The sequence below is a fragment of the Daphnia magna genome, linkage group LG4, assembly GCF_020631705.1.
Source record: "Daphnia magna isolate NIES linkage group LG4, ASM2063170v1.1, whole genome shotgun sequence".
In the NCBI taxonomy this organism is placed as follows: Eukaryota; Metazoa; Arthropoda; class Branchiopoda; order Diplostraca; family Daphniidae; genus Daphnia; species Daphnia magna.
This window is the reverse complement of record NC_059185.1, coordinates 2,315,397-2,334,679: the sequence shown is the minus strand read 5'-3', so window position 1 is coordinate 2,334,679 and position 19,283 is coordinate 2,315,397. Positions and strand designations below refer to the sequence as shown.

Here is a 19,283-nt window from a genome sequence, read left to right as displayed (position 1 = left end):
ATTCCAAACTCAATCACGTCATTGTCCTACAACCCCTGCAAAAACACGTATGCACAGTGAGCCCTGCAACGGTTTATTTTCTAGCACTCAATGACCATCCCCTATACGAGTTTTTGGTAAAAGTAAAATGCAAAGTTAACATATCCAAGTAAAAAATTTTAATAAATAATGAAACAATTGTCCTTTGTAATGTTGAAATCATCACATCAAGTAGAGATGGATCGAGGAGCAGTTGCGCAGGTGGCAAAGGTGAAAGGATTCGGAGTGCATCCCATGATGAAGAAGCTACCTGAAACGCTACCTGCCGTAACACGCGTTGTTCCTGGATGTTGATTTCAAACGTGAGTCACCATTTGACTAGCAAAACAAATCTTTCAAAAATTATTTACGTGTAACGAAATTTGTGACTCTGACGGTCACGGCTGGTCTGAAATTGTTGACAATCTGGTTAAGAACAGAGTTGATTTGCGAGAAATAGATCCGTGGCTTCGGGTCGCTTCCCTCTGCGCCCACTTTGTTACGCCCAGGATTTCTGGCACTGGGCTCCTGTGACGACTGAACGACGTGGTTCGTCGGCGAAGGAGAATTCAATTGATTACGAGAGAAATATTTGAAATTGGCTGCGTGTTGTAAACTTCCCACTGGGACGATTGCCAGAGGCGTAACCTCCACACTGAAAATCATGTGAAAACAATAAGAATTACTGGGATTTAAAATAATAAAAATTAGTACTGATACCCTAGCGTTCTGGACGGAACGAATTGTTGGTGTACTATTCGATTGAAAGTGTCATCCAAAGAATCTTCCAATTCTTCGTCAAACGTTAGAATAACGGGCACGTCTATGAGGAGACCGCCACGACCTCGACGACATGGCCCGGTGACGTTGACCAGTTTAGCACAGGCGAACTATTATTCGTCAAATATCAACGAAAGCATGAACAAGAATTTGCATAAACATGAAATAACATAAGTAATTACAGGAATCATAAACAACTTACATTTCTCGTGACAATTTCGCTCGAAAAAACAGTAACGGTTTGCGTTCTGGTGACTGTTCTTTGAGCTTCGACCACTAACGAGGGTGTCAGAAACACGAACACGGAAACACCGGTGAACACTAAACGAATTACAATTTTAATCATCGTGATTTTTGACGCCTTGTGCGTGCGAAAATTAGTCAGCTGATGAACGCAAACTCAAATGATTGAACTGAAATGGTAGACAATGAATCTCAACGAACCGTAGTCCGAAGTGGCAATGGAGCTTCTGCCATTCTTTAAATCAACGTTGAACGTCCATTTCACGACACTTCCGTCATCTTTTTGTTTGACCAACTACTTTGCATATATCATTGACATAATACAAGTTTAATGACAAAGAGCGTCTCACACTGAAAAATGGCCAAACCGTAAGCTGCGATGAAGTTCGCTACTGATCTCTACTTTGTGACCTTTTTCCCCAGCCATTCCATCACGATTTTGAACGAAAAATCATTCTAGACTTGTTGCAGGTCGTTCAACAAATATTCACTTTATTTGCTGATGCAATTTTCGCTTTGCGTCAGACGTCCGGAGGTCAAGAAACACAGAAGTCGATAATTAACTCTGCAAACTTCTCTTTAAATAGAGGGACAGCGCTGTAGGGACTTGGTGGTATTTTTGGATTCTTCTGAGGTGCTCGACACCTTTAGTTATTATAATTTAAAGAATGGTTTAAAAGTTGACGGAAATATATACTGGGTTTTAGACGGCAGACGGGGTTCACATGGCGTCACCGTCGGTCCTTGACATTTACAAATTTCCGTTTCTTGGTTCCTGTTGACAGTTCCTATCGAGTCGTATTTATACCCCACGGACACATAAGTTTTGACATTTTGCCTATTTACAATTTATAAACAAATAATGATGTAATATCACAATTATTCATAATCCTTGTGATTCACGGAGTCAGAGGGCTCAGTTCAGCGTGAATCATTTGGTTCAACGCCTCTTATCTTTTTATCGTAAAATTTACGTTTGTGTCACATGATTACCCCCTCTCCCCTCGGAAATTCTAACTGAAGGCCAGAATCAATTGCTAGCCCTCAATCTAGGATGAATTAAGAAAAGCGAAACTAAATGCTATACCTGGCCGTATTGTTATTCTGGAACAGTCCCACCACACAACCTGGCGACCATGAAGTTTCGTCCATGCTAAAGATACAGCATTTTGTTTCGCCGAACTGTTGATCCGCCAACAAAAGCCTCACTTTCTAATTGACGGAAAAACAAGATTAATTGCACCATTCTTGGGTTCTTTGGAACAATACAGAGACATTCGATGAAGGATATAAAAATGGCACGTTCAGTCTGATCGCAGATACAGAGGAGCTTCGTCTTTGATACCGGACAGATCTTTAGATTCATCACCATGACAAAGGTAATTTGCAATTCCAAATTAAATCCTTCTTTTAATTTTTACCTTATTAAATAATGAAACGTGGCAGGTGAATTTCCTTTTGGCTGCTCTGTGCGGATTGGCTACGCTCAGCGCGTCAGTCGCAGAACCGACTATGTACGGTGGTGCTACACCTGCTCCGCCAAAATATGCAGCTCCGCCTAAATACGAAACTCCAGCTCCGACTCCGCCAAAATACCAAACTCCGGCACCACCTAAATACGAAGTTCCAGCTACAACACCTCCGACTCCACCAAAATACGAAACTCCAGCTACAACAACTCCGACTCCGCCAAAATACGAAACTCCGGCCCCGCCAAAATACGAAACTCCGGCCCCGCCAAAATACGAAACTCCGGCCCCACCTAAATACGAAACTCCGGCCACACCTAAATACGAAACTCCGGCCACACCTAAATACGAAACTCCGGCCACACCTAAATACGAAACTCCGGCCACACCTAAATACGAAACTCCAGCCAAGTATGCAGAGAAGAAAGAAGAATACCCAAAGATGGACGGTGGTATGAAGTACAAGCGCTCTATCGACGAGGAAACTGAAGATGCCAAGAAAGACACCACCGAGAAAACCGACATGACGGCGGAGGAATTTTCTCCAATGGAAATTGAAGCAGCACGAGACGCCGTCATGAAGAGCCTCATGACCATGATTGAGGATTCAGTTACGTCCGACGATGTGGAGAACTTTGGCGATGTTACCGAAGGATTTGGTGATATCGCCGACGATGAGGATATGGAGACTCCAGATGGCGAGGAACCAACAGCTGATCACGATGAGGAGGACTTGAGCCAAATGGAAAGGAGCGCTCCTGGCGACTACAAAACAGCATCTGAAGACATGGGCCTTCTATCTAGCTCTTGGATGAAGAAAATGCGCCTCCTAATAAGCAAACGCATCAACGCAAGATTGAACATCACAGGTCAATTTAGCGGATGCAAAGTACCTCGCCCATGCATCATTCGTCCCATTATCGTGAAGAAAAAGATCGTTCGTCCAGTTATCGTGAGAAAGAAAATCGTACGTCCAGTCATCGTGAGAAAGATCGTCCGTCCAGTCATTAAGAAAATCGTCCGTCCAATCATCAAGAGAATCGTCCGGCCAATTGTCAAGAGAATCGTACGTCCAATCATTAAAAAAATCGTCCGTCCAGTCATCGTGAGAAAGATTGTCCGTCCAATTTACAAGAGGATTGTGATATGCAAACCTGCAACGTACAGGAAGAGATGCCAATGGAAACGAATTTGTTATTAACTGCTCACCTGAATTTCGCTATCGACATCAAATTCCGGTTTGCTCTGACCTAAAATGTTGTACCTGGGTCGTCTCTCGTAGTATTGGGATGTTGGTGTTCACTGTGGGGCTCTTGTGACTGCGATAGTAATCGATATTCTTCGAAATTGGGTTAGTTAGTGGAATAAAATAAAATACCTCTACATAAATTGAAGAAAATCATTTACCATCTACGAATTTACGAGGGCCACAGATCTGCAAATGTTTTTACTTCCTGACGACGGTACGTTGTCTTCCGTTGGCAACGCATTGTAAATCTTGTAATCGTAAATGAAACTGAATTTATTGTCATAAGCAAAGTAAGGCCATTGGCGAGGTGAACATCAGGTGACAGGTCATGATGAGAAAACTGTTGATACTAAACAAGGAACACATTTCTTTATTACAGCAGTGAAATCGATTGTGGTCTTAGTCTTCCTTACACGTGGCGCAACAGTACAACAGCATTACTCTTTCAACTCCATTCATCAGCACACAATTTAGACACACGAATCGGTATTAAACTTTAACTTACTTTTGAACAGCACTATGTTATTGTTACCTGTCGCAACCACTTAAGAGGGAACTGCAACAGAAAGAGGTTTTGCACTTATGTAATAAGAAAGCGTCTGCTATACAGGGGACAGGTAGAATAAGTGAGGCTAAACAGTTACCTCTATGAGCTCAATATTTATTTATTTCCAACAAAAACAAGATATTTTTTAAAACTATTGTTTTGACAAAGACAATGTCTTCATCCGTGGCGTATAGAAAAAGAAACGCCAGGGCCAGGGATTGGCGGTGAAATAGGACTGAAACGAAATAGGACTGGAGAAATAGGACTGGAGAAATAGGACTGTGTTTTTAAAACTTTTAGGTCAGTCCTATTTCTCCATGGCATTAGTCCTATTTCTCCATAGAACTAGTCCTATTACCGGCGGGCATTACCTTTGCTCTTTTGTACCTGTAAAATAAACTTAGCGATTAACATAAATCCGGCTTTTTATTAGAAGAACAGAATTTACCGCAGACGACGAGTGGCCAAATCAACATCCGGCATGTCTCTTCCTTCTAGAGATTTCCGTTTCTTCATCTCAGCAAATAATATCTCCCTGGGGTTCGTAAATTTTTGCTCGACGCAGGCTTTCTTGGTTTCTCTGAAGATTTCAACCTATCAAGTATTCATTTGCAAAATTATATATATGAAAACAAAAATAAATTTTTTCTTAAAAATACCCTGTGCTGGTTTCCAAAGTCTGGCGGGTGATTGTGGGGGTTTTCTTGGTCGTGGGGAACAAAGGTGAAGTCAACATTGTCGTAATTCAGCAAGCAGTCTAACAGAGGATTTTTCTTTTGCTTCACGATCGCCTTGCATGGGTTTCCAGATGGTCTGGAGGTACAACGCCATGTATAAGTACTCTTACTGATGGCTTTTTTGCTGAAGCAAAATCCTACAACAGGAAATTAATACTTTTAGTCTTAGTCAATAAATGTCGATATCAAACTATTACCTAATCCATCAGTAAGCTTCGGGAGTCCCTTGTTGGTTCCCTCCTCATGAATCTTGTAGGATGGCTCTGTCGGTTCCTCAAACGATGATTGCTGCAGATAACATTTAGTAAATAAAGCAAATAAAGAAAATAGTTATTACAGAAAGGGATTTACCTCCATGGCTGATTCGTCGGGTTCGGCAAATGCTTCTTCTCTTCTTCCATCGCTTTCGTATGGTCGCCTCGGGATTGCAGTTGCTGGAGACAGGTCTGGTAGAATATCGACGATCATCTTTTCCTGAGGTTGAAGTTGGGCTCTGCGTCTTCGTCGTGGTGGTGGAACTGGAGGAGTCGATCTAAGAAGAGGAGACAACAAAAAAAGAACAGGAGACACAACAAGACTCACCAAGGGTGACATTGTCAACGGAGAGAGGGGGGAAGGTGGTGAAGATGGACGACGCGGAGAATGAGTCTGAGGAGATGTACGAGGTGTTGAGCGCTGACGTGGTGATGAGGGACGAAGTGGAGAAGCTTTAGCTAGAGGCTTTTTCTTGCCAACATGTGAAGGATCGAAAATGCTTCTGGGTTTCAGCAACCTCTTGGGGCGGCCACCATCGGAGACAGCAACTGCAACAGAAGCAACATCATCAGTCGATCCCCCAGCTACAGCATCATCAGCATCCACTCCATCAGCTACATCTTTGCTAGAACCCTGAACTACACTGCCAGAACACATGGCGCACCGATAAGAGCTGCTGAACTCCTTCCATGAAGGCGAAATACCCCTATGGAAGGTAACACCACAGCAAAGACGATGGACAGGAACTTGACAGACAACACAAACACAGAATTGCTTCCGGCCTGCAATACTGGATTTGCATCCCGAACACTGAGAGAGAGCTGAAGACATGGTAGTGGTAAGTGATAGAGCAAAGTCTAAGACGAACTATTAAGTTTTTTGACGTATTGTTGTGACATATATAGTTTATTCATCAAAGTTGAAGAACATTAAAGGGGAGGAGCCAGACTTAATTACTCTTCTTGGCGAATAGGAAGGAAGCACTTCTTCTTGCTTTTGCGGTGAGTGAAGATCACGTGGAATTACGTAAATCTCTTGTTTCAATTCGCCGCCGGCAGCAGTCATCAGCTCCCAGGATGCAAGGTTATTTGCAACCATAACTCTTAAGCTGCTTAAGGCGATGATCTTCTGCTTCCATAAATCTCTTCTTTCTATTTGCCGCCGGCAACCATCTTCAACTTCCTTGGCTTAAGAATACAAAAGTCTTAAGCTGCTTAAGGCGATGATCTTCTACTTCCATAAATCTCTTATTTTGATTCGTCGCCGGCAGTCATCTTCAACTTCCTTGGCTTAAGGAGAAAAAGTCTTAAGCTGCTTAAGGCGATGACCTTCAATTTGTTCTCATTGTGGATGAGCAACCTGCTCTGTTCAGCATTGTGGATGACTCACCACAATGCTATGGTGAGTCATCCACTTGGTGGTAGAATCCTCTTCTTGGTAAAGAAGTTGAGGAATTGTTAAATGTAATCTGTATTTCTACTTCTACCTTCCACTACTGTCTACCAACTTTTCTCTCTTGCGTCTTCTTGCATCTCAACACTTCCTGTTGCTGTTGGTGAGGAATGTGTCTTCATACTGGTGTAGACACATTATCATCATTCTTCTAATTATAATTAGGCAATACACGAATTTTATCAAAAACCTTCGGATTATAGTCCCCACAGCGATTCGAACACACCATTACTCGTATCACACTGCAACGCGATAACAATGTGGTATGAGTTCCTACATACATATTACAATAGCTTTGCACATAATGCATTGTTTAAAAATAATTTGTTTTACAAAACATAGCGGAATAGTAAATAAATGATAAATACAGACCCACGAATGGTAATATATTTTTGTGTGGTGGTTCAAAGCCACCAAAGCTGTATGAACAAGTTAAAAAAGTAAAATCTGATCATTATGACGAAATAGAGTGAAATAAACGTAATAAAAATTTCTGTATTTATCAAAAATACATTTTATTAAATGAACTGTATTGTATACAATAATTTGCATATTCCTCCACAATTTAAATTTAAATAGGATAAAAAATAAATGTTTTGCGAACGATTTAAGTAGTAATCTAACATTATTGCTCTTTTCAATGAGAGAAGTATATAAGCCGACGCCTTTGATTTAACCCCCTCTCGCTCACTGGATTGGTGAATCAATGTCTCTGAAAGTCTGACGAAATAGGACTAATGCCATGGAGAAATAGGACTGACCTAAAAGTTTTAAAAACACAGTCCTATTTCTCCAGTCCTATTTCTTCAGTCCTATTTCTCCAGTCCTATTTCACCGGCTACCGTATTTTTAGGTAGTCGAGGCCTTGGGTTCGATAGTGCATGCTAGAAAAACAAGTACAATATGAAATATTCGAATTGGAGGTATCGAATTGGGATACAAGGTCCAAGAATGTGTAACGTGTATTCCCATCAATCCTTTTGAATTTAAAACTGCCACCAGATAGAAATCAAAACATCAACCACCATTCATCTCATTAAACTTTAAAGTTGAGACAGAATCCACGGTTTCCGTTGACCGGAATGGAATTGATTGGAATAGAATCTGCCGTTGGGAAAGTCAACGTCTCGTCACGATTGGTGCGATACAACACTCTAAATGGCGTTGCAGTGGCTGTAGAAATGAACAATAAATCAGTTAAGATAACGATTCCAACAAGCCAATGAATATAATATTTAAATGAAAACTCGAGAATTTACTGCAAATAGTTGTGGATGCGTTGTTTCTAGGAAGAGCGTTCAGCCTCTCTCCGCAGTAACGATCAAAGGCCATATTCGGAACTGGCGCGGGATTGCCGATATTGAATCCTCCAGGAATGACGATGAAGTCATTGTTGCAGTCGAGGGATCCCACTTGACTAACATCGGGCACGGGTACAAAAGTAGTCGTCGCAGCGCCAACAATCCCCGCATTTGGTGTGCTAAGACTGAATGCCTTTTGTGTCGTGACCACCGTGCACGGTGTCAGGCATAATTGTCTCTGTCAAAAACAAGTTCATATTCATTTGTGTTTCACACACTATCATAGGAAGATTTTCTTGACGTACGGGAGTACTTGGGGCTGCTCGGAAGCAAATACTGTAGTCTTGATTGGCTAATTGGCGAGTGGCTGTACCGACAACATCTCGCCAATTAAACGTACGGACGCTTCCCGTTCGTGCTGTAAAATACTGGAGGCAACCCGATGGAGCTACATCAGTTAAAATCGATTAACATTTATCGGGACATGTGATTGTTAAATCAGCAATGAATACCTAGTCTTGGGGAATCACAGGGGATCATGGAAATCAAAATGTTCCATGCGCGGACTTCGCTATTTGACGCTCCAAAGTTAAACGTCAGTTGGAGATCCGTTGGGGCGATGGCCGAATTCGGCACGTGCAAATACACTGGAACCAAGCAGAGAATTCAAACTTGAAGCCATAAAAAAAAAATCAGGTAATAAACAGGTGTAGCCTACTTACTATGCTGTCCATCGTTGAATCCGCAAATATTGGGGACTGTGTTCGTGGCTCCGGCTACTTCGAAATAGTCACCGCTGCAGACGGATTCTGAATCCGGCTGGGAAATTGTAAACACCAGGAAATCCAAACTATAAAAAAATGTATTAGTTTTCGTTATTATTCCAATTGTGATTCGCATACACGAGGCTGACCGAAAACTCACCGAACTTGGCAGACGGGCGTAACGAAGGACGTTGGTGGAACAGGAGGTGGCAATCCAGCAGGCCATCTCGAGTCCAGCTTCACTGTCAACGAACAACTGGACGACGGTTTGATCGGTTTCAAAGATGATTGCCAATAGGTGTTGTTGAGTATGACAGTTTCAGCGTGCCTTGCCCAACCACGATTGCAACTATTCACCACGTCTTTACAAGGTTAAATGTAATCACTGTTTTTTAAAAATCAAACAAGAATTGAAACCAACTTACTAATGCAACAGACGAGGTTGTTTTCACAAGAGCCACTGGCTCGGCCGCCTGCAAGGGAACACGTTTGGCTGTCTAAGCAATTGCCCCTCTCTCCGGTACATGAAGATCTGCAGCTGCCGAGGTTGTTCGGATGATGGCGGAAGAAAGTATTTGCTGAACCCTCAGGATCTTCTGTTAACCGATTGTAAAACACTTTGTGAATATTGAGTTTCAATCGATTGGCTTATTTGGGCTTATATGAAAGAAATTAAAGTTTAAGTAGGCCTATTACAGAAAACTATATTTAACAAAAGACTGTCTAGTGATTTAAAAATAATGAAAATCTTTTTCCTACGAGGAAATCGAGGACTCGGTTGGTACTGGAAACCGTAAGGATCGTATGGATTCCATGATCGCCACGGATACGAAATCATTGGGTCAGCAATTGCATTTTCTGAAATTCTTCCGGAGGCACCGGGGCCTCCACTTGGGCTACCACAAGCTGAAGAGTAGTCGACTTGTAAAATAAAAAGGACCAAAAGAACTGGAACAAGCTGCAACATCTTGGCTACTTATTGAGTTAATTTTTGTTTAAGTTTTAATAAGAACCCAGGTACTACTTCCAATGTAAACAGCGTGTTCGAAGACTCGCTGAGGACATGAAGGATCGTCTGTTTTGCTTCATCTTTTATACTCCACGCCTCCTTCAGTGGGCTGGGATGTTCTCTTTAAGCGAAACCTCTAGAGGTCATTGGCTAGTTCTACACAATTTATTTCTTTTTTTCCAAACTTGTCACGCACAAATTTCTTAGCTTGCCTTCTATAGAGCCTGAAGGGACGAAATGTATCTATTGACCGTTTAACCTTGACTTAACTTAAAGATTTCTGTTACTTAAATGAAACAGCATGTATATGCAAATGATGCCACGAGATTCACATAGCCTTGGATCGCACCTTATTTGATGGTTTTCCTTGTTCGAAAGTCAAGGAGAAAAGGACAAACATATTGCCGTGTCGTTTGAAAATGTTCAACCTTTAGTAAATTGTTCGCCGATAGCTCAAAGGGAATCTGGATGAGAAACTGGGAAACTTTCGGTGCCTAATGTTAGTTATTGGAGGGAGGGGGGGATATGAGGCTGCCAGTTTGCAGGGCTAGAATATTTATGAGCTCTTTTATTCGGGAAATGGTCTGTCATAAAAAAGTGTAATCATGTAGAATCATGTGAATAGCTTTGATGATAATGTGCATGCAAATGAGGGGATTTACCCAATAAATAGGACGATGATATGGTACCGGGTGGTACCAGGTAGGTCCCGGTATTCTAGGTCGTCCCGACCGTACGGGTACATCAGGGCCGTCCAAAGAAACTCGAGAATAGGAACGTTGGCGTCTGTTGTTTCGTTCGTATTACGAAGACGTCCACGTGTTATTACTACTTCAATGTTAGACACGAATCCACATACAAAATGGTGCTGTCGGCCTGCCGATGAATAATGAACCGACTGAATACGGTCTGCGTATGTTGTTTTATATTATTATTTGATGAGCAAGAGTGAGCTAACGGAAAAAATAGGAAAGGGCAGTTTAACTTTTAGCGCGGAGAAAACAGAACAGAACGCTACGATGATGCTTAAACCAAGCGGAGAATTGAACCAATTGATTATAACTTTAATTGATGTCATAATTCAATTCTATAATGACTCGATTTTCAGGTTGATCTTCATGTGCTTAGTTCTATAGCGTGTGCATAAAGTTGAATTGCGTTTGAATGAATAACGAAAGAGTTTCAATGAGTCTTTGAATCAGTGTATTTTTTCCCCCGAACGCTTGGTTATGATATACATATATTCTGTTTGAATCCCGAAACCAAATGGAATAAGTCAACATTTTGCTGTTTGACGAAAACCCAACATTTGATAAGTTCTTTCCAACTAGAACTGAACTGCAGGAGTCGGAGAGGTAGGTGTAGAAGAAGTAGATTCAGTTATTGCATTAGTCGTAGTTGATGGAGTAGTAGTAGTAGAGGGAGTAGTAGCTGTTTCAACGACAGTTAATGTGATTGTTGTAGTGGAAGTACACACGTTGCTTGTAGTTGTCGTATACGAATGTCCTGAATGGCAGTGGTTGGTAACAAAACGAGGATCGGCGTACGGAGCAGGTCCCTCGTTATCATCGACATCTTCTGCAGACGAAAAAAAACGAGATAATTGAATAAGATTTTGTTATTAGAAAGCAATTAAATAAAATTAACTGCTGTAGGAATTTAATGACGTAAACTAGTTTTGACTGTACGTGGAATTCGAGGGCGTGGCTGGTAGGAAGGGAAGTTCCATAGTTGCCAAGGATACGGAGCAACTTCGTAAGTTCTGGCGAATGAATCGACTACTTCCGGGCCTTCGGCATCTATATCCTCTTCGTCAAATTCATCGGCCGAAGCGTGAGAGTTACATTTTAACATCAAAATGACAAAGACAATGAACAAATGTTTCAACATTTTTTTCTTTGTCTATTTCAACCAGCTTTTTCTAGCCAACTCTAAATGAAAGATGCTCTTTCGGCAGAGGTTGGTGAAGACCTGAAAGGTCGTCTGGACTGTGCGCTCTTTTTATACCCTAGTGGTTGGTCCTGTTGCCCTTGCCATAAGGTGGGGCAATGCAAACCAAACGCAGACGATTGTTGGTTCGTGATTGTGAACCGTGTTCTTTCCTGTTTCAGCACGTGTTGGATGTTTCATGTCTTTAGACGCTGGCTATATAGAATTGGGGTTTGTTGGCCGCGTTTAACCTTGGCGGTACGCATAAAATGAGAATCTGATATTTTAGAGATTTTCAGGTACACACCACTAGACACTAGGTGCGCCCCGTATTCGAATATTGATTACTTGGGTGGTATGTAAAACAAATGAAGCCTTGATCCTTAAGTTTTCCAGTTATAGTTATATACAGTACTCAAATCGCTTTTTCTCAATGGAAAAATGTTATCAAGTACCTCAAAACCTTCACATTATTAATAGAGGCATCTATCAAGAGGCTTTGGCTTAATACGTGCTGATAAGGTGGCATACGGACGACGTCTAATTTCTATGTGACAATCTCAAAGAACTATCTATAGACAAGTAACAGCAGGGAAGTCTTTTATTCAAAATGTTCATGAATATGAAAGTATAGTTATATGTGATGAATATATGAAAATGGATGATCTATAGTGCCCAAGATGTTACTACACCAGTTAGACGTGGATCGAGTAAAGCATCTTGACTTAAATTTTTGTATTATGGAACAGTATGATCACAGATGAGTAAAGATTGCTTTCTTATGCCTGTTGCTTTAAAGTGATCAAGATTATAGCGCAAAACATTGTTGATTCTCTTAGCACTGGATTCTAAGCAGCTCCCGATTCAAATTCAGATTGTATACAAGTGAATTTTCAAAGTAATGGCGAAAATGAGCCACTAACAGCAAATCGAAGAGTTAAAATGACGTACATACAACTTGATAAAACGATTGTTTTAACGTTATTTGTATTTTATTCTTTTCGATTAAGCACACTACAACACCAAATGTCAGTACAGGTTGAGTTTGAAACGATTTTTAAGTGTGGGTTGGTTATTGAAAATGTAAATCGAAATGGTGTTCCCTTCGCCGCCACCACTGAAAGAAATCATTATTGATTATAAGAGTTTTTATTATTGTAGACGGAAGTTGAGGCAGAATCCACGGTTTCCATTAACAGGAATTGAATTGACAGGGAACGAATCTGCTGTCGGGGAAGTCAACGTCTCGTCGCGATTGGTGCGATACAACACCCTAAATGGCGTTGCAGTGGCTGCGAGAATACATCAAGTTAACAATTTCAACAAGCCAATCAATGGAGTATTTAAATGGAAACTTACTGCAAACAGTGGTGGAAGCATTGTTGCCAGGAAGAACGTTGAACTTCTCTCCGCAGTAACGATCAAAGGCCATGTTTGGAACTGGCGCAGGATTGCCGATATTGAATCCTCCAGGAATGACGACAAAGTCGTTGTTGCAGTCCAGGGATCCCACCTGACTGACATCGGGCCTCAGTGAAGTAGCGGTTGTCGTAGCGACAGTCGTTTGCACAGAAGGCGTGCTAAGGCTAAATGGCTTCTGCGTCGTCACCACCGTGCATGGCGTCAGGCACAATTGTCTCTGTTAATAAATGAATAAATAGAACAGATTTATATAGTTTGCTTTCTTTCGTCGTGGGAAATGGTGTGCCACTATACAGGAGAATACGGCGCTGATCGGAAGCAAATGCTGTAGTCTTGATTAGCTAATTGCCGAGTGGCTGTACCGGCCACATCTCTCCAGTTGAACGTCTGAACGACTCCTGATCGGGTGGTGAAGTATTGGAGGCAATCCGCTGGCGCTGCAAAATCAAATGATATTCATTTTCTCCTGCTCGATAGAAAATATAAATTTACAAAGAGAAGAGGAATACACCTAGTCTTGGCGAGCCGCAAGGGATCTTGGAAATCAAAATGTTCCATGCACGGGTCTCGATATCAGACGCACCAAAATTGAATGTCAATTGCAAATCTGTTGGCGTCACATCCGATGGTGGCACATGCAAATACACTGGAACAAAGCAAAAAAATTCAAACTCGAAGCAATCAAAACAAAATCAGGTAATACCCAGGTGTAGCTTAATACTTACTATGCTGTCCATCGTTGAATCCGCAAATATTGGGGACTGTGTTCGTGGCTCCGGCTACTTCGAAATAGTCACCGCTGCAGATGGATTCTGAATCCGGCTGAGAGATTGTAAACACCAGGAAACTCAAACTGTTTCAAAACCCATATTTATTATAATTCTAATGTTTTGCAATCGACGAGATGTATAAAGACACTTACCGGACTTGACAAATAGACAGAGGAGAGACTGGGGCCGGTGTGTTATCAGGTAATCTTGTGTCTAATTTAACGGTCAATGTGCAGCTGGACGAAGCAGGGATAGGCCTCAAAGACGATTGCCAATAAGTGTTGTTGAGCGTAACGGCGTCGCTGTGACGTGAGTATTTACCGTGACAGGTATTCACTACGTCTTTAGTTCCCCATTACACCCAATCACAAATTCGGTCTCAAGTCAAGAAACAATTGAATTTGAAAGTTTTCAACTTACTGATGCAACAAACACGGCCATCGTGGCAATTGCCACTGGCTCTGCCACCCAATGAAGAGCAAGTTCCAGCATCGAAACAGTTGCCTCTTTCTCCGGTGCACGACGATTTGCAGCTCTGAGTGAATCCGGGCGTAGATTGAGAATAGACGGTGACCGCGTCCTCTTTAATTACAATAGATTTAATAGACAATTATGAGACGACTCCACTATAGCGACTATAAGAGTTTAAGTTTCAATGTATGATGCATTACGTGGCACTCGGAAGCTCGGCTGATATCGGGGCTGGTAACTGGCGTAAGGGGAGCTCCACTGTTGCCAAGGATAAGCAGCGAATCTATAAGGTGAGCGAAAGGAATTATCTACGACTTGTCTAGCAATTTTGGGTTCCTCTTCGCTGGAATCATCTTCCCAGGCGCAGCTGACTTGTCTGTGGAACATCAAAGCGGCCAAAAGAAAGAAACAGCTTAATCGGGACATGATTTTAGCAATCAGTTCTTTTAGCGGAAAAGATGAAACAGCTTGTTCAAAGACCGCTGAAGACCTGAAAATTCAGTCGGATTGGCCGGCCTTTTATATTGCTGGTAACGTCTCGCCATGTGCGCTCAGCCATTTAAAGGTCGTTGCTTTTTTGGCCGGTTAAATAGGCAATTCCGCATCACTGTGGCGTTGGCTCTTTCATTTCACCTCCCCAGTCCCAATCCCAAAGTCGGGATAAAAACTGAGGTTTGTTGACCTTAACCTTGGATCGTGCAGTGCAGTATCAATTTCACTTCTCAAAAGGCAAAACAGCACCGATAGCGATAAAAACCATTTTTGTATAGCCTTGATTCACTACCTTATTAGCATCCAGCCCTGGTTCCCATCGCTGGCTGTTACTGAGGGTCAAGGGAAAAGGTCGAAATAAATATGTTTGCTGTCGAATGTACCTCCAGCGGCTGTGCCATTACAAAGTTGTCCAGGCAAGTGCAATTTTTTTATCTTTTTACGGGCATGGTTGTAAATGAAAACGACTCAGCTGACCGGAGCACAACAAATCATGGGATATGTACCTCAGGGTATGACGCAATGGGTTCCTATACCGACCACATAACAACAAGAGAAAGGCCAACGAAGATACTGCCAGATGTTTCATTTTGTGTTTCTCCTTCTGTGTAACGAATGTCCTATGTAGATGGTAAATACCCGGTTTCATCCGAAAGATTTGTTGGCTGTCGTCCAACTTGTCGGCGAAGGACTTTAGGGAGTGCGTTCTATACGTGATTACCTCTACTTTAACAAGAGAGGAGTTACCCAAGCAGTCGTAAATTTCCTCTCGATGTTATCTGTCTGCAATAAAAACAGCAAGAGTATATAGAAAAAAAAAAAAGGAGTCTACGTGACCACGCAGACATGTCTTCACCCTCGCATACCAAAGTAAAACATACGCTCTATGATTCTGTCTATAGGAATTTATCGCAATCAGTGGATCGACCTTTTCTTTGAATGTGTTTGATACGCGAATCTTCTGTGGCAGTCTAAACAAGCCAGTTGTCCACTAACAGTACTATAAGAAGAGACGAGATTTGCATACACAGTTAGCAGCGCTCGTTTCCTATAATCAACATGTAGACACAACTTTCGCATTACGTGCCATGAGCCGGCAGTGTTCAAGTAAAGCCATATACGTATATAGCATTACGTGTCAATTGAATTGATTGAAACAACGTGCATCCAAAACATTATACCGTGATCAGGTAAATTGTAATCCATTAAAGGGATATTATGACATTTTCCCCCATCCGTTCACCATCACCACTCCATATCTAAATAATTTGGTTCTAAGAAAGCCATTATGATTGCAGAAAATAGCACAACTCTTTCTCTTCCAAAATGTGTAGCAAAATCATTTCACAGTCGATCTTCAAGTTGCAGATCTTTGCTCACTGTTGGAAGTTGAGGCAGAATCCACGGTTTCCGTTGCGAGCCTGATCGACGGTTGGTGTCGCTGTTTCATCGCCATTCGTTTGGTACGCGATTCGAAACGGAGTCATCGTAGCTAACACAAAAATGAATATGAAGAAAACACATCTGATGAGCTACTGCAAGGAGCAAGGCATAACAATAAACTTGAAAATCGAATTTACTGCAAACTGTGACTGATGCACCGGTTACAGGCCGAGGATTGAGTCGCTCTCCGCAGAAACGATCGAAAGCCATGTTAGGTACAAGAAGAGTTGGATTTACCGGATCGAATCCGCCCGGAATAACCAGGAAATCATTGTTGCAATCGGTGCCGGAAGGTCCCTGACTGACACCTATCTGCTGTGCGGGTAAAGCGGTATTAGCCACGCTAATACTAAAGGCTAACTGGTTAACGGTCACGCAAGGCGTGAAACATAACCGTCCCTACAATTGAAATCACGTTAAGGGATGTAACCTCTAGGAAGATTATGATTTCGTTATAACCCACAGAGTTTGAAGATGTCCTTCGGAAGCAGATGCTGTAATCCTGGTTGGCCAGTTGACGAGTGCCCGTTCCAGCAACATCTCGCCAATTAAAAGAACTTACTCGTCCCGAACGACTGGGGAAATACTGCAGGCAATCAGGCGGGGCTAAACGTTAAAATTATAGTCAAGGTGGTCTGGAAAATGGAAGGAAATTAAGTACCGAGGTAATTGGCCTCACAAGGCAACATGGAAATCATTATGTTCCATACGCGGGTCGCACCTGTAGCTCCAAAAGTGAACGCCAATTCTAGATCGGTTGGGTTAGTGGCTGACGATGGCACGTTCAGGTACACTACGATTTAAAATCAATATTAGAGCTTATCATTACATTTTTTAGTTTTAATTACTGTGCTGCCCTTCGTTATCTCCGCAAATGGTGGGCACTTTGTTGGTTTGTCCTCCGACATCGAAGAAATCTCCGTTTGTGCACAAGGACTGAGCGTCTGGCTGGGCAATGGTAAATTGCACGAAATTCAAGCTGTCGAAATTCAACAAAATTAGGTAGGAAAATGATTCCAACTAAACAATCTACTAACCGAACTTGACAAATTGGCTTCGGCTGTTCAGTTAATTTCGTGTCTAATTTAATTGTTAAAGCGCAACTGGTTGTCGAACTGCTGATGCCCGTTGTCGGTGATTGCCAGTAGGTATTGTTGAGGCTGACAGTCCCACCGCAGTTGGTAGCGATATCTTTGAATTAATTCAGTTAATTCATTTAAAGTAAAGAATATTAGGCCTAATTCAAACTTACTGATGCAGCAAACAGTGCCAAAAGCGCAAGAACCACTGGCTGTGCCACTGATTTGATTGCACGTTCCGCTAGTAGCGCAAATGCCCATCACTCCGTTAGGGGACGAACAGCTGTCGTAAGGGAATACCGATGAACTGGAACTTTTACCGAACAATGACCTCGGATTAAAGATGAATGGATTGACTATGTTTCCGTTTCCGAACAATCGATTAGGAAACATTGACGGAATGCTAAAGACAGCGCGATTCTCCATACGTTGGTCATTTTCAGATCCTCGATTTCCTGTTTCAAAAAACGTTTTTTGGCTCTTTCTCTCCAAATGATAGTTCTTCGTTATTACCTGCAGGAGAGCGACCTTGTTGCTGGCTGTTGTAGTAATAAGATAACCAAGGATTAGGAGTCAATCCTGTAGGAGGATCGACGTTGTTTATCGACGAATCTTCACGAAGCGCCGCTTGCTCTACAGTGTTGTCTTTGCAAGCATTTCCGGCTTGAAAACAGGATGTTAGAAGAACAAATTTCACGATTCCAGCAAACATAGTTTTAACGTTGATGGTATTTAGTGTATGGAGACAACGCTTGTACCACTGGAACAACTCGAACTGAACTGCCCTCCAACGTGAGCCGTCCTTTTTATATCAATCTACATTTTCAAAAGACCTATACGTCGAAATCGCAACTGTGTAACTGCCGTGAACTTGGTGTTATTTGATACGTTGTCGAGAAATAAGAGTCTTTGTTTTTAGCATAGGGACGTCTCCTAAGCTATACACATAGCTTTATGGCTGTAGTAGACCTAACACGTATGTAGCGGATGACAAATCGAATTGGTTTTGTCCTCTTTTCATGCAGTCTGGCATGAAATTTATATGCCAACGTGAATTTGCATACATCCGTTGAACAGAACCATTTCTGTCGATATCAATTGTAGTCATAAATGCGACCGTTAAGGTGTTTGGGGTATTGAAACACAGAGCTGGATTCTTCCGACAAGTTTATCACTTCCTTTTCTCAAAACTTGAGATGTGAGTCATTGCTAAATAACTGTTTTTTTATGATTTTTTTAAAAGTTAGTCTTCACGTTCTTGTAGGTCAGACAAGAAGATTGGATTACAGTAGGCGAACTTCATTTTCACACAAACGTGATAATTCCTCTCCTTCGTATGTTTGACTGTACGGAAGTTTTTAATGAATTAACACCTTCAGTGTGTGGATATTCTCCTGTCGTGCACAAGAGCAATGACATCGAATGATCAATTTTGTTTCTTTCCCTTTGCAGCAGTCAGACCATAAAGAGTGCTGTTGATCAAAACAGTTAGTTGTTCTTCATTCTATAGTTGCCATAATATTTTTTATTACATGTGCACGTTTGTATTCAAGTCACCTTTAGCAAGCCTCGCATGTGATTTACTAACATTTCAATTGCTTTGTAAGCTAAATCAATTGTGGCACATTAAATTCCCCTTATAGAAATCCGACACCAGAAAACAACACGAAGATTTAAGTGGGTTCGTTTCGTTTAACGAATGCCGTTAACTTTGGTCTTTTTGTTTTGACTATTTCTATACAGAATCGGGCCTTTTTCTCCTTAATTTGCCCACTTGGACGAAGAAAAAGGACCACTTTTATTTTTTCAGAAAAAGTGGCCCTTTTTGGTAGGGTCCTTTTTCATTGGGTCCT

General features: G+C 41.8%; 7 protein-coding genes across 22 annotated transcripts; 1 reads left to right on the top strand and 6 right to left on the bottom strand.

Moving 5' to 3' along the window:
• Positions 1-57: 57 nt before the first annotated feature.
• LOC116920553 lies at positions 58-2,193 on the bottom strand. The gene is made up of 8 exons (XM_045171903.1): positions 2,129-2,193; positions 1,739-1,879; positions 1,587-1,686; positions 1,243-1,336; positions 1,001-1,119; positions 739-908; positions 390-673; positions 58-322 (listed from the first exon to the last, which is right to left on the bottom strand). The coding sequence occupies exons 1-8, from the start codon at positions 2,191-2,193 to the stop codon at positions 207-209; spliced, it is 1,089 nt and encodes a 362-aa protein (XP_045027838.1). The 3' UTR covers positions 58-206.
• Positions 1,514-6,144, bottom strand: LOC116920548. Of its 16 annotated transcripts, none has more exons than XM_045171878.1 (11): positions 5,395-6,144; positions 5,241-5,331; positions 4,966-5,180; positions 4,755-4,900; positions 4,173-4,693; positions 3,918-4,108; positions 3,404-3,849; positions 2,463-3,339; positions 2,129-2,253; positions 1,739-1,879; positions 1,514-1,686 (listed from the first exon to the last, which is right to left on the bottom strand). In XM_045171878.1, exons 1-5 carry the CDS (start codon positions 6,127-6,129, stop codon positions 4,636-4,638), a joined length of 1,245 nt encoding a protein of 414 aa, XP_045027813.1. In that variant the 5' UTR covers positions 6,130-6,144; the 3' UTR covers positions 1,514-1,686; positions 1,739-1,879; positions 2,129-2,253; positions 2,463-3,339; positions 3,404-3,849; positions 3,918-4,108; positions 4,173-4,635. The 16 variants fall into 16 exon arrangements, with proteins under 16 accessions (XP_045027813.1, XP_045027812.1, XP_045027810.1 ...); XM_045171877.1 differs by having other exon boundaries at positions 1,514-1,879; positions 2,463-2,653; positions 2,947-3,339; XM_045171875.1 differs by having other exon boundaries at positions 1,514-1,879; positions 3,404-3,664; positions 3,720-3,849.
• Positions 2,412-3,904, top strand: LOC123471043 (proteoglycan 4-like). Its single transcript, XM_045171902.1, has 2 exons — positions 2,412-2,420; positions 2,488-3,904. The coding sequence occupies exons 1-2, from the start codon at positions 2,412-2,414 to the stop codon at positions 3,709-3,711; spliced, it is 1,233 nt and encodes a 410-aa protein (XP_045027837.1). The 3' UTR covers positions 3,712-3,904.
• A 1,550-nt stretch (positions 6,145-7,694) lies between the features above and the next one.
• LOC116920540 lies at positions 7,695-9,892 on the bottom strand. Its single transcript, XM_032926669.2, has 8 exons — positions 9,575-9,892; positions 9,241-9,411; positions 8,976-9,177; positions 8,774-8,901; positions 8,564-8,698; positions 8,357-8,499; positions 8,010-8,289; positions 7,695-7,923 (listed from the first exon to the last, which is right to left on the bottom strand). Exons 1-8 carry the CDS (start codon positions 9,780-9,782, stop codon positions 7,787-7,789), a joined length of 1,404 nt encoding a protein of 467 aa, XP_032782560.2. The 5' UTR covers positions 9,783-9,892; the 3' UTR covers positions 7,695-7,786.
• A 1,118-nt stretch (positions 9,893-11,010) lies between these two features.
• Positions 11,011-11,809, bottom strand: LOC116920555 (cell wall integrity and stress response component 4-like). The gene is made up of 2 exons (XM_032926704.2): positions 11,513-11,809; positions 11,011-11,402 (listed from the first exon to the last, which is right to left on the bottom strand). Exons 1-2 carry the CDS (start codon positions 11,712-11,714, stop codon positions 11,152-11,154), a joined length of 453 nt encoding a protein of 150 aa, XP_032782595.2. The 5' UTR covers positions 11,715-11,809; the 3' UTR covers positions 11,011-11,151.
• Positions 11,810-12,723: 914 nt separating this feature from the next.
• Positions 12,724-14,919, bottom strand: LOC116920084. The gene is made up of 8 exons (XM_032926143.2): positions 14,617-14,919; positions 14,366-14,527; positions 14,098-14,287; positions 13,901-14,028; positions 13,687-13,821; positions 13,470-13,612; positions 13,113-13,392; positions 12,724-13,045 (listed from the first exon to the last, which is right to left on the bottom strand). Exons 1-8 carry the CDS (start codon positions 14,840-14,842, stop codon positions 12,906-12,908), a joined length of 1,404 nt encoding a protein of 467 aa, XP_032782034.2. The 5' UTR covers positions 14,843-14,919; the 3' UTR covers positions 12,724-12,905.
• Positions 14,920-16,086: 1,167 nt separating this feature from the next.
• Positions 16,087-18,221, bottom strand: LOC116920537. The gene is made up of 8 exons (XM_045171871.1): positions 17,944-18,221; positions 17,604-17,885; positions 17,389-17,542; positions 17,200-17,330; positions 17,013-17,144; positions 16,815-16,957; positions 16,489-16,750; positions 16,087-16,400 (listed from the first exon to the last, which is right to left on the bottom strand). Exons 1-8 carry the CDS (start codon positions 18,140-18,142, stop codon positions 16,285-16,287), a joined length of 1,419 nt encoding a protein of 472 aa, XP_045027806.1. The 5' UTR covers positions 18,143-18,221; the 3' UTR covers positions 16,087-16,284.
• Positions 18,222-19,283: the final 1,062 nt, after the last annotated feature.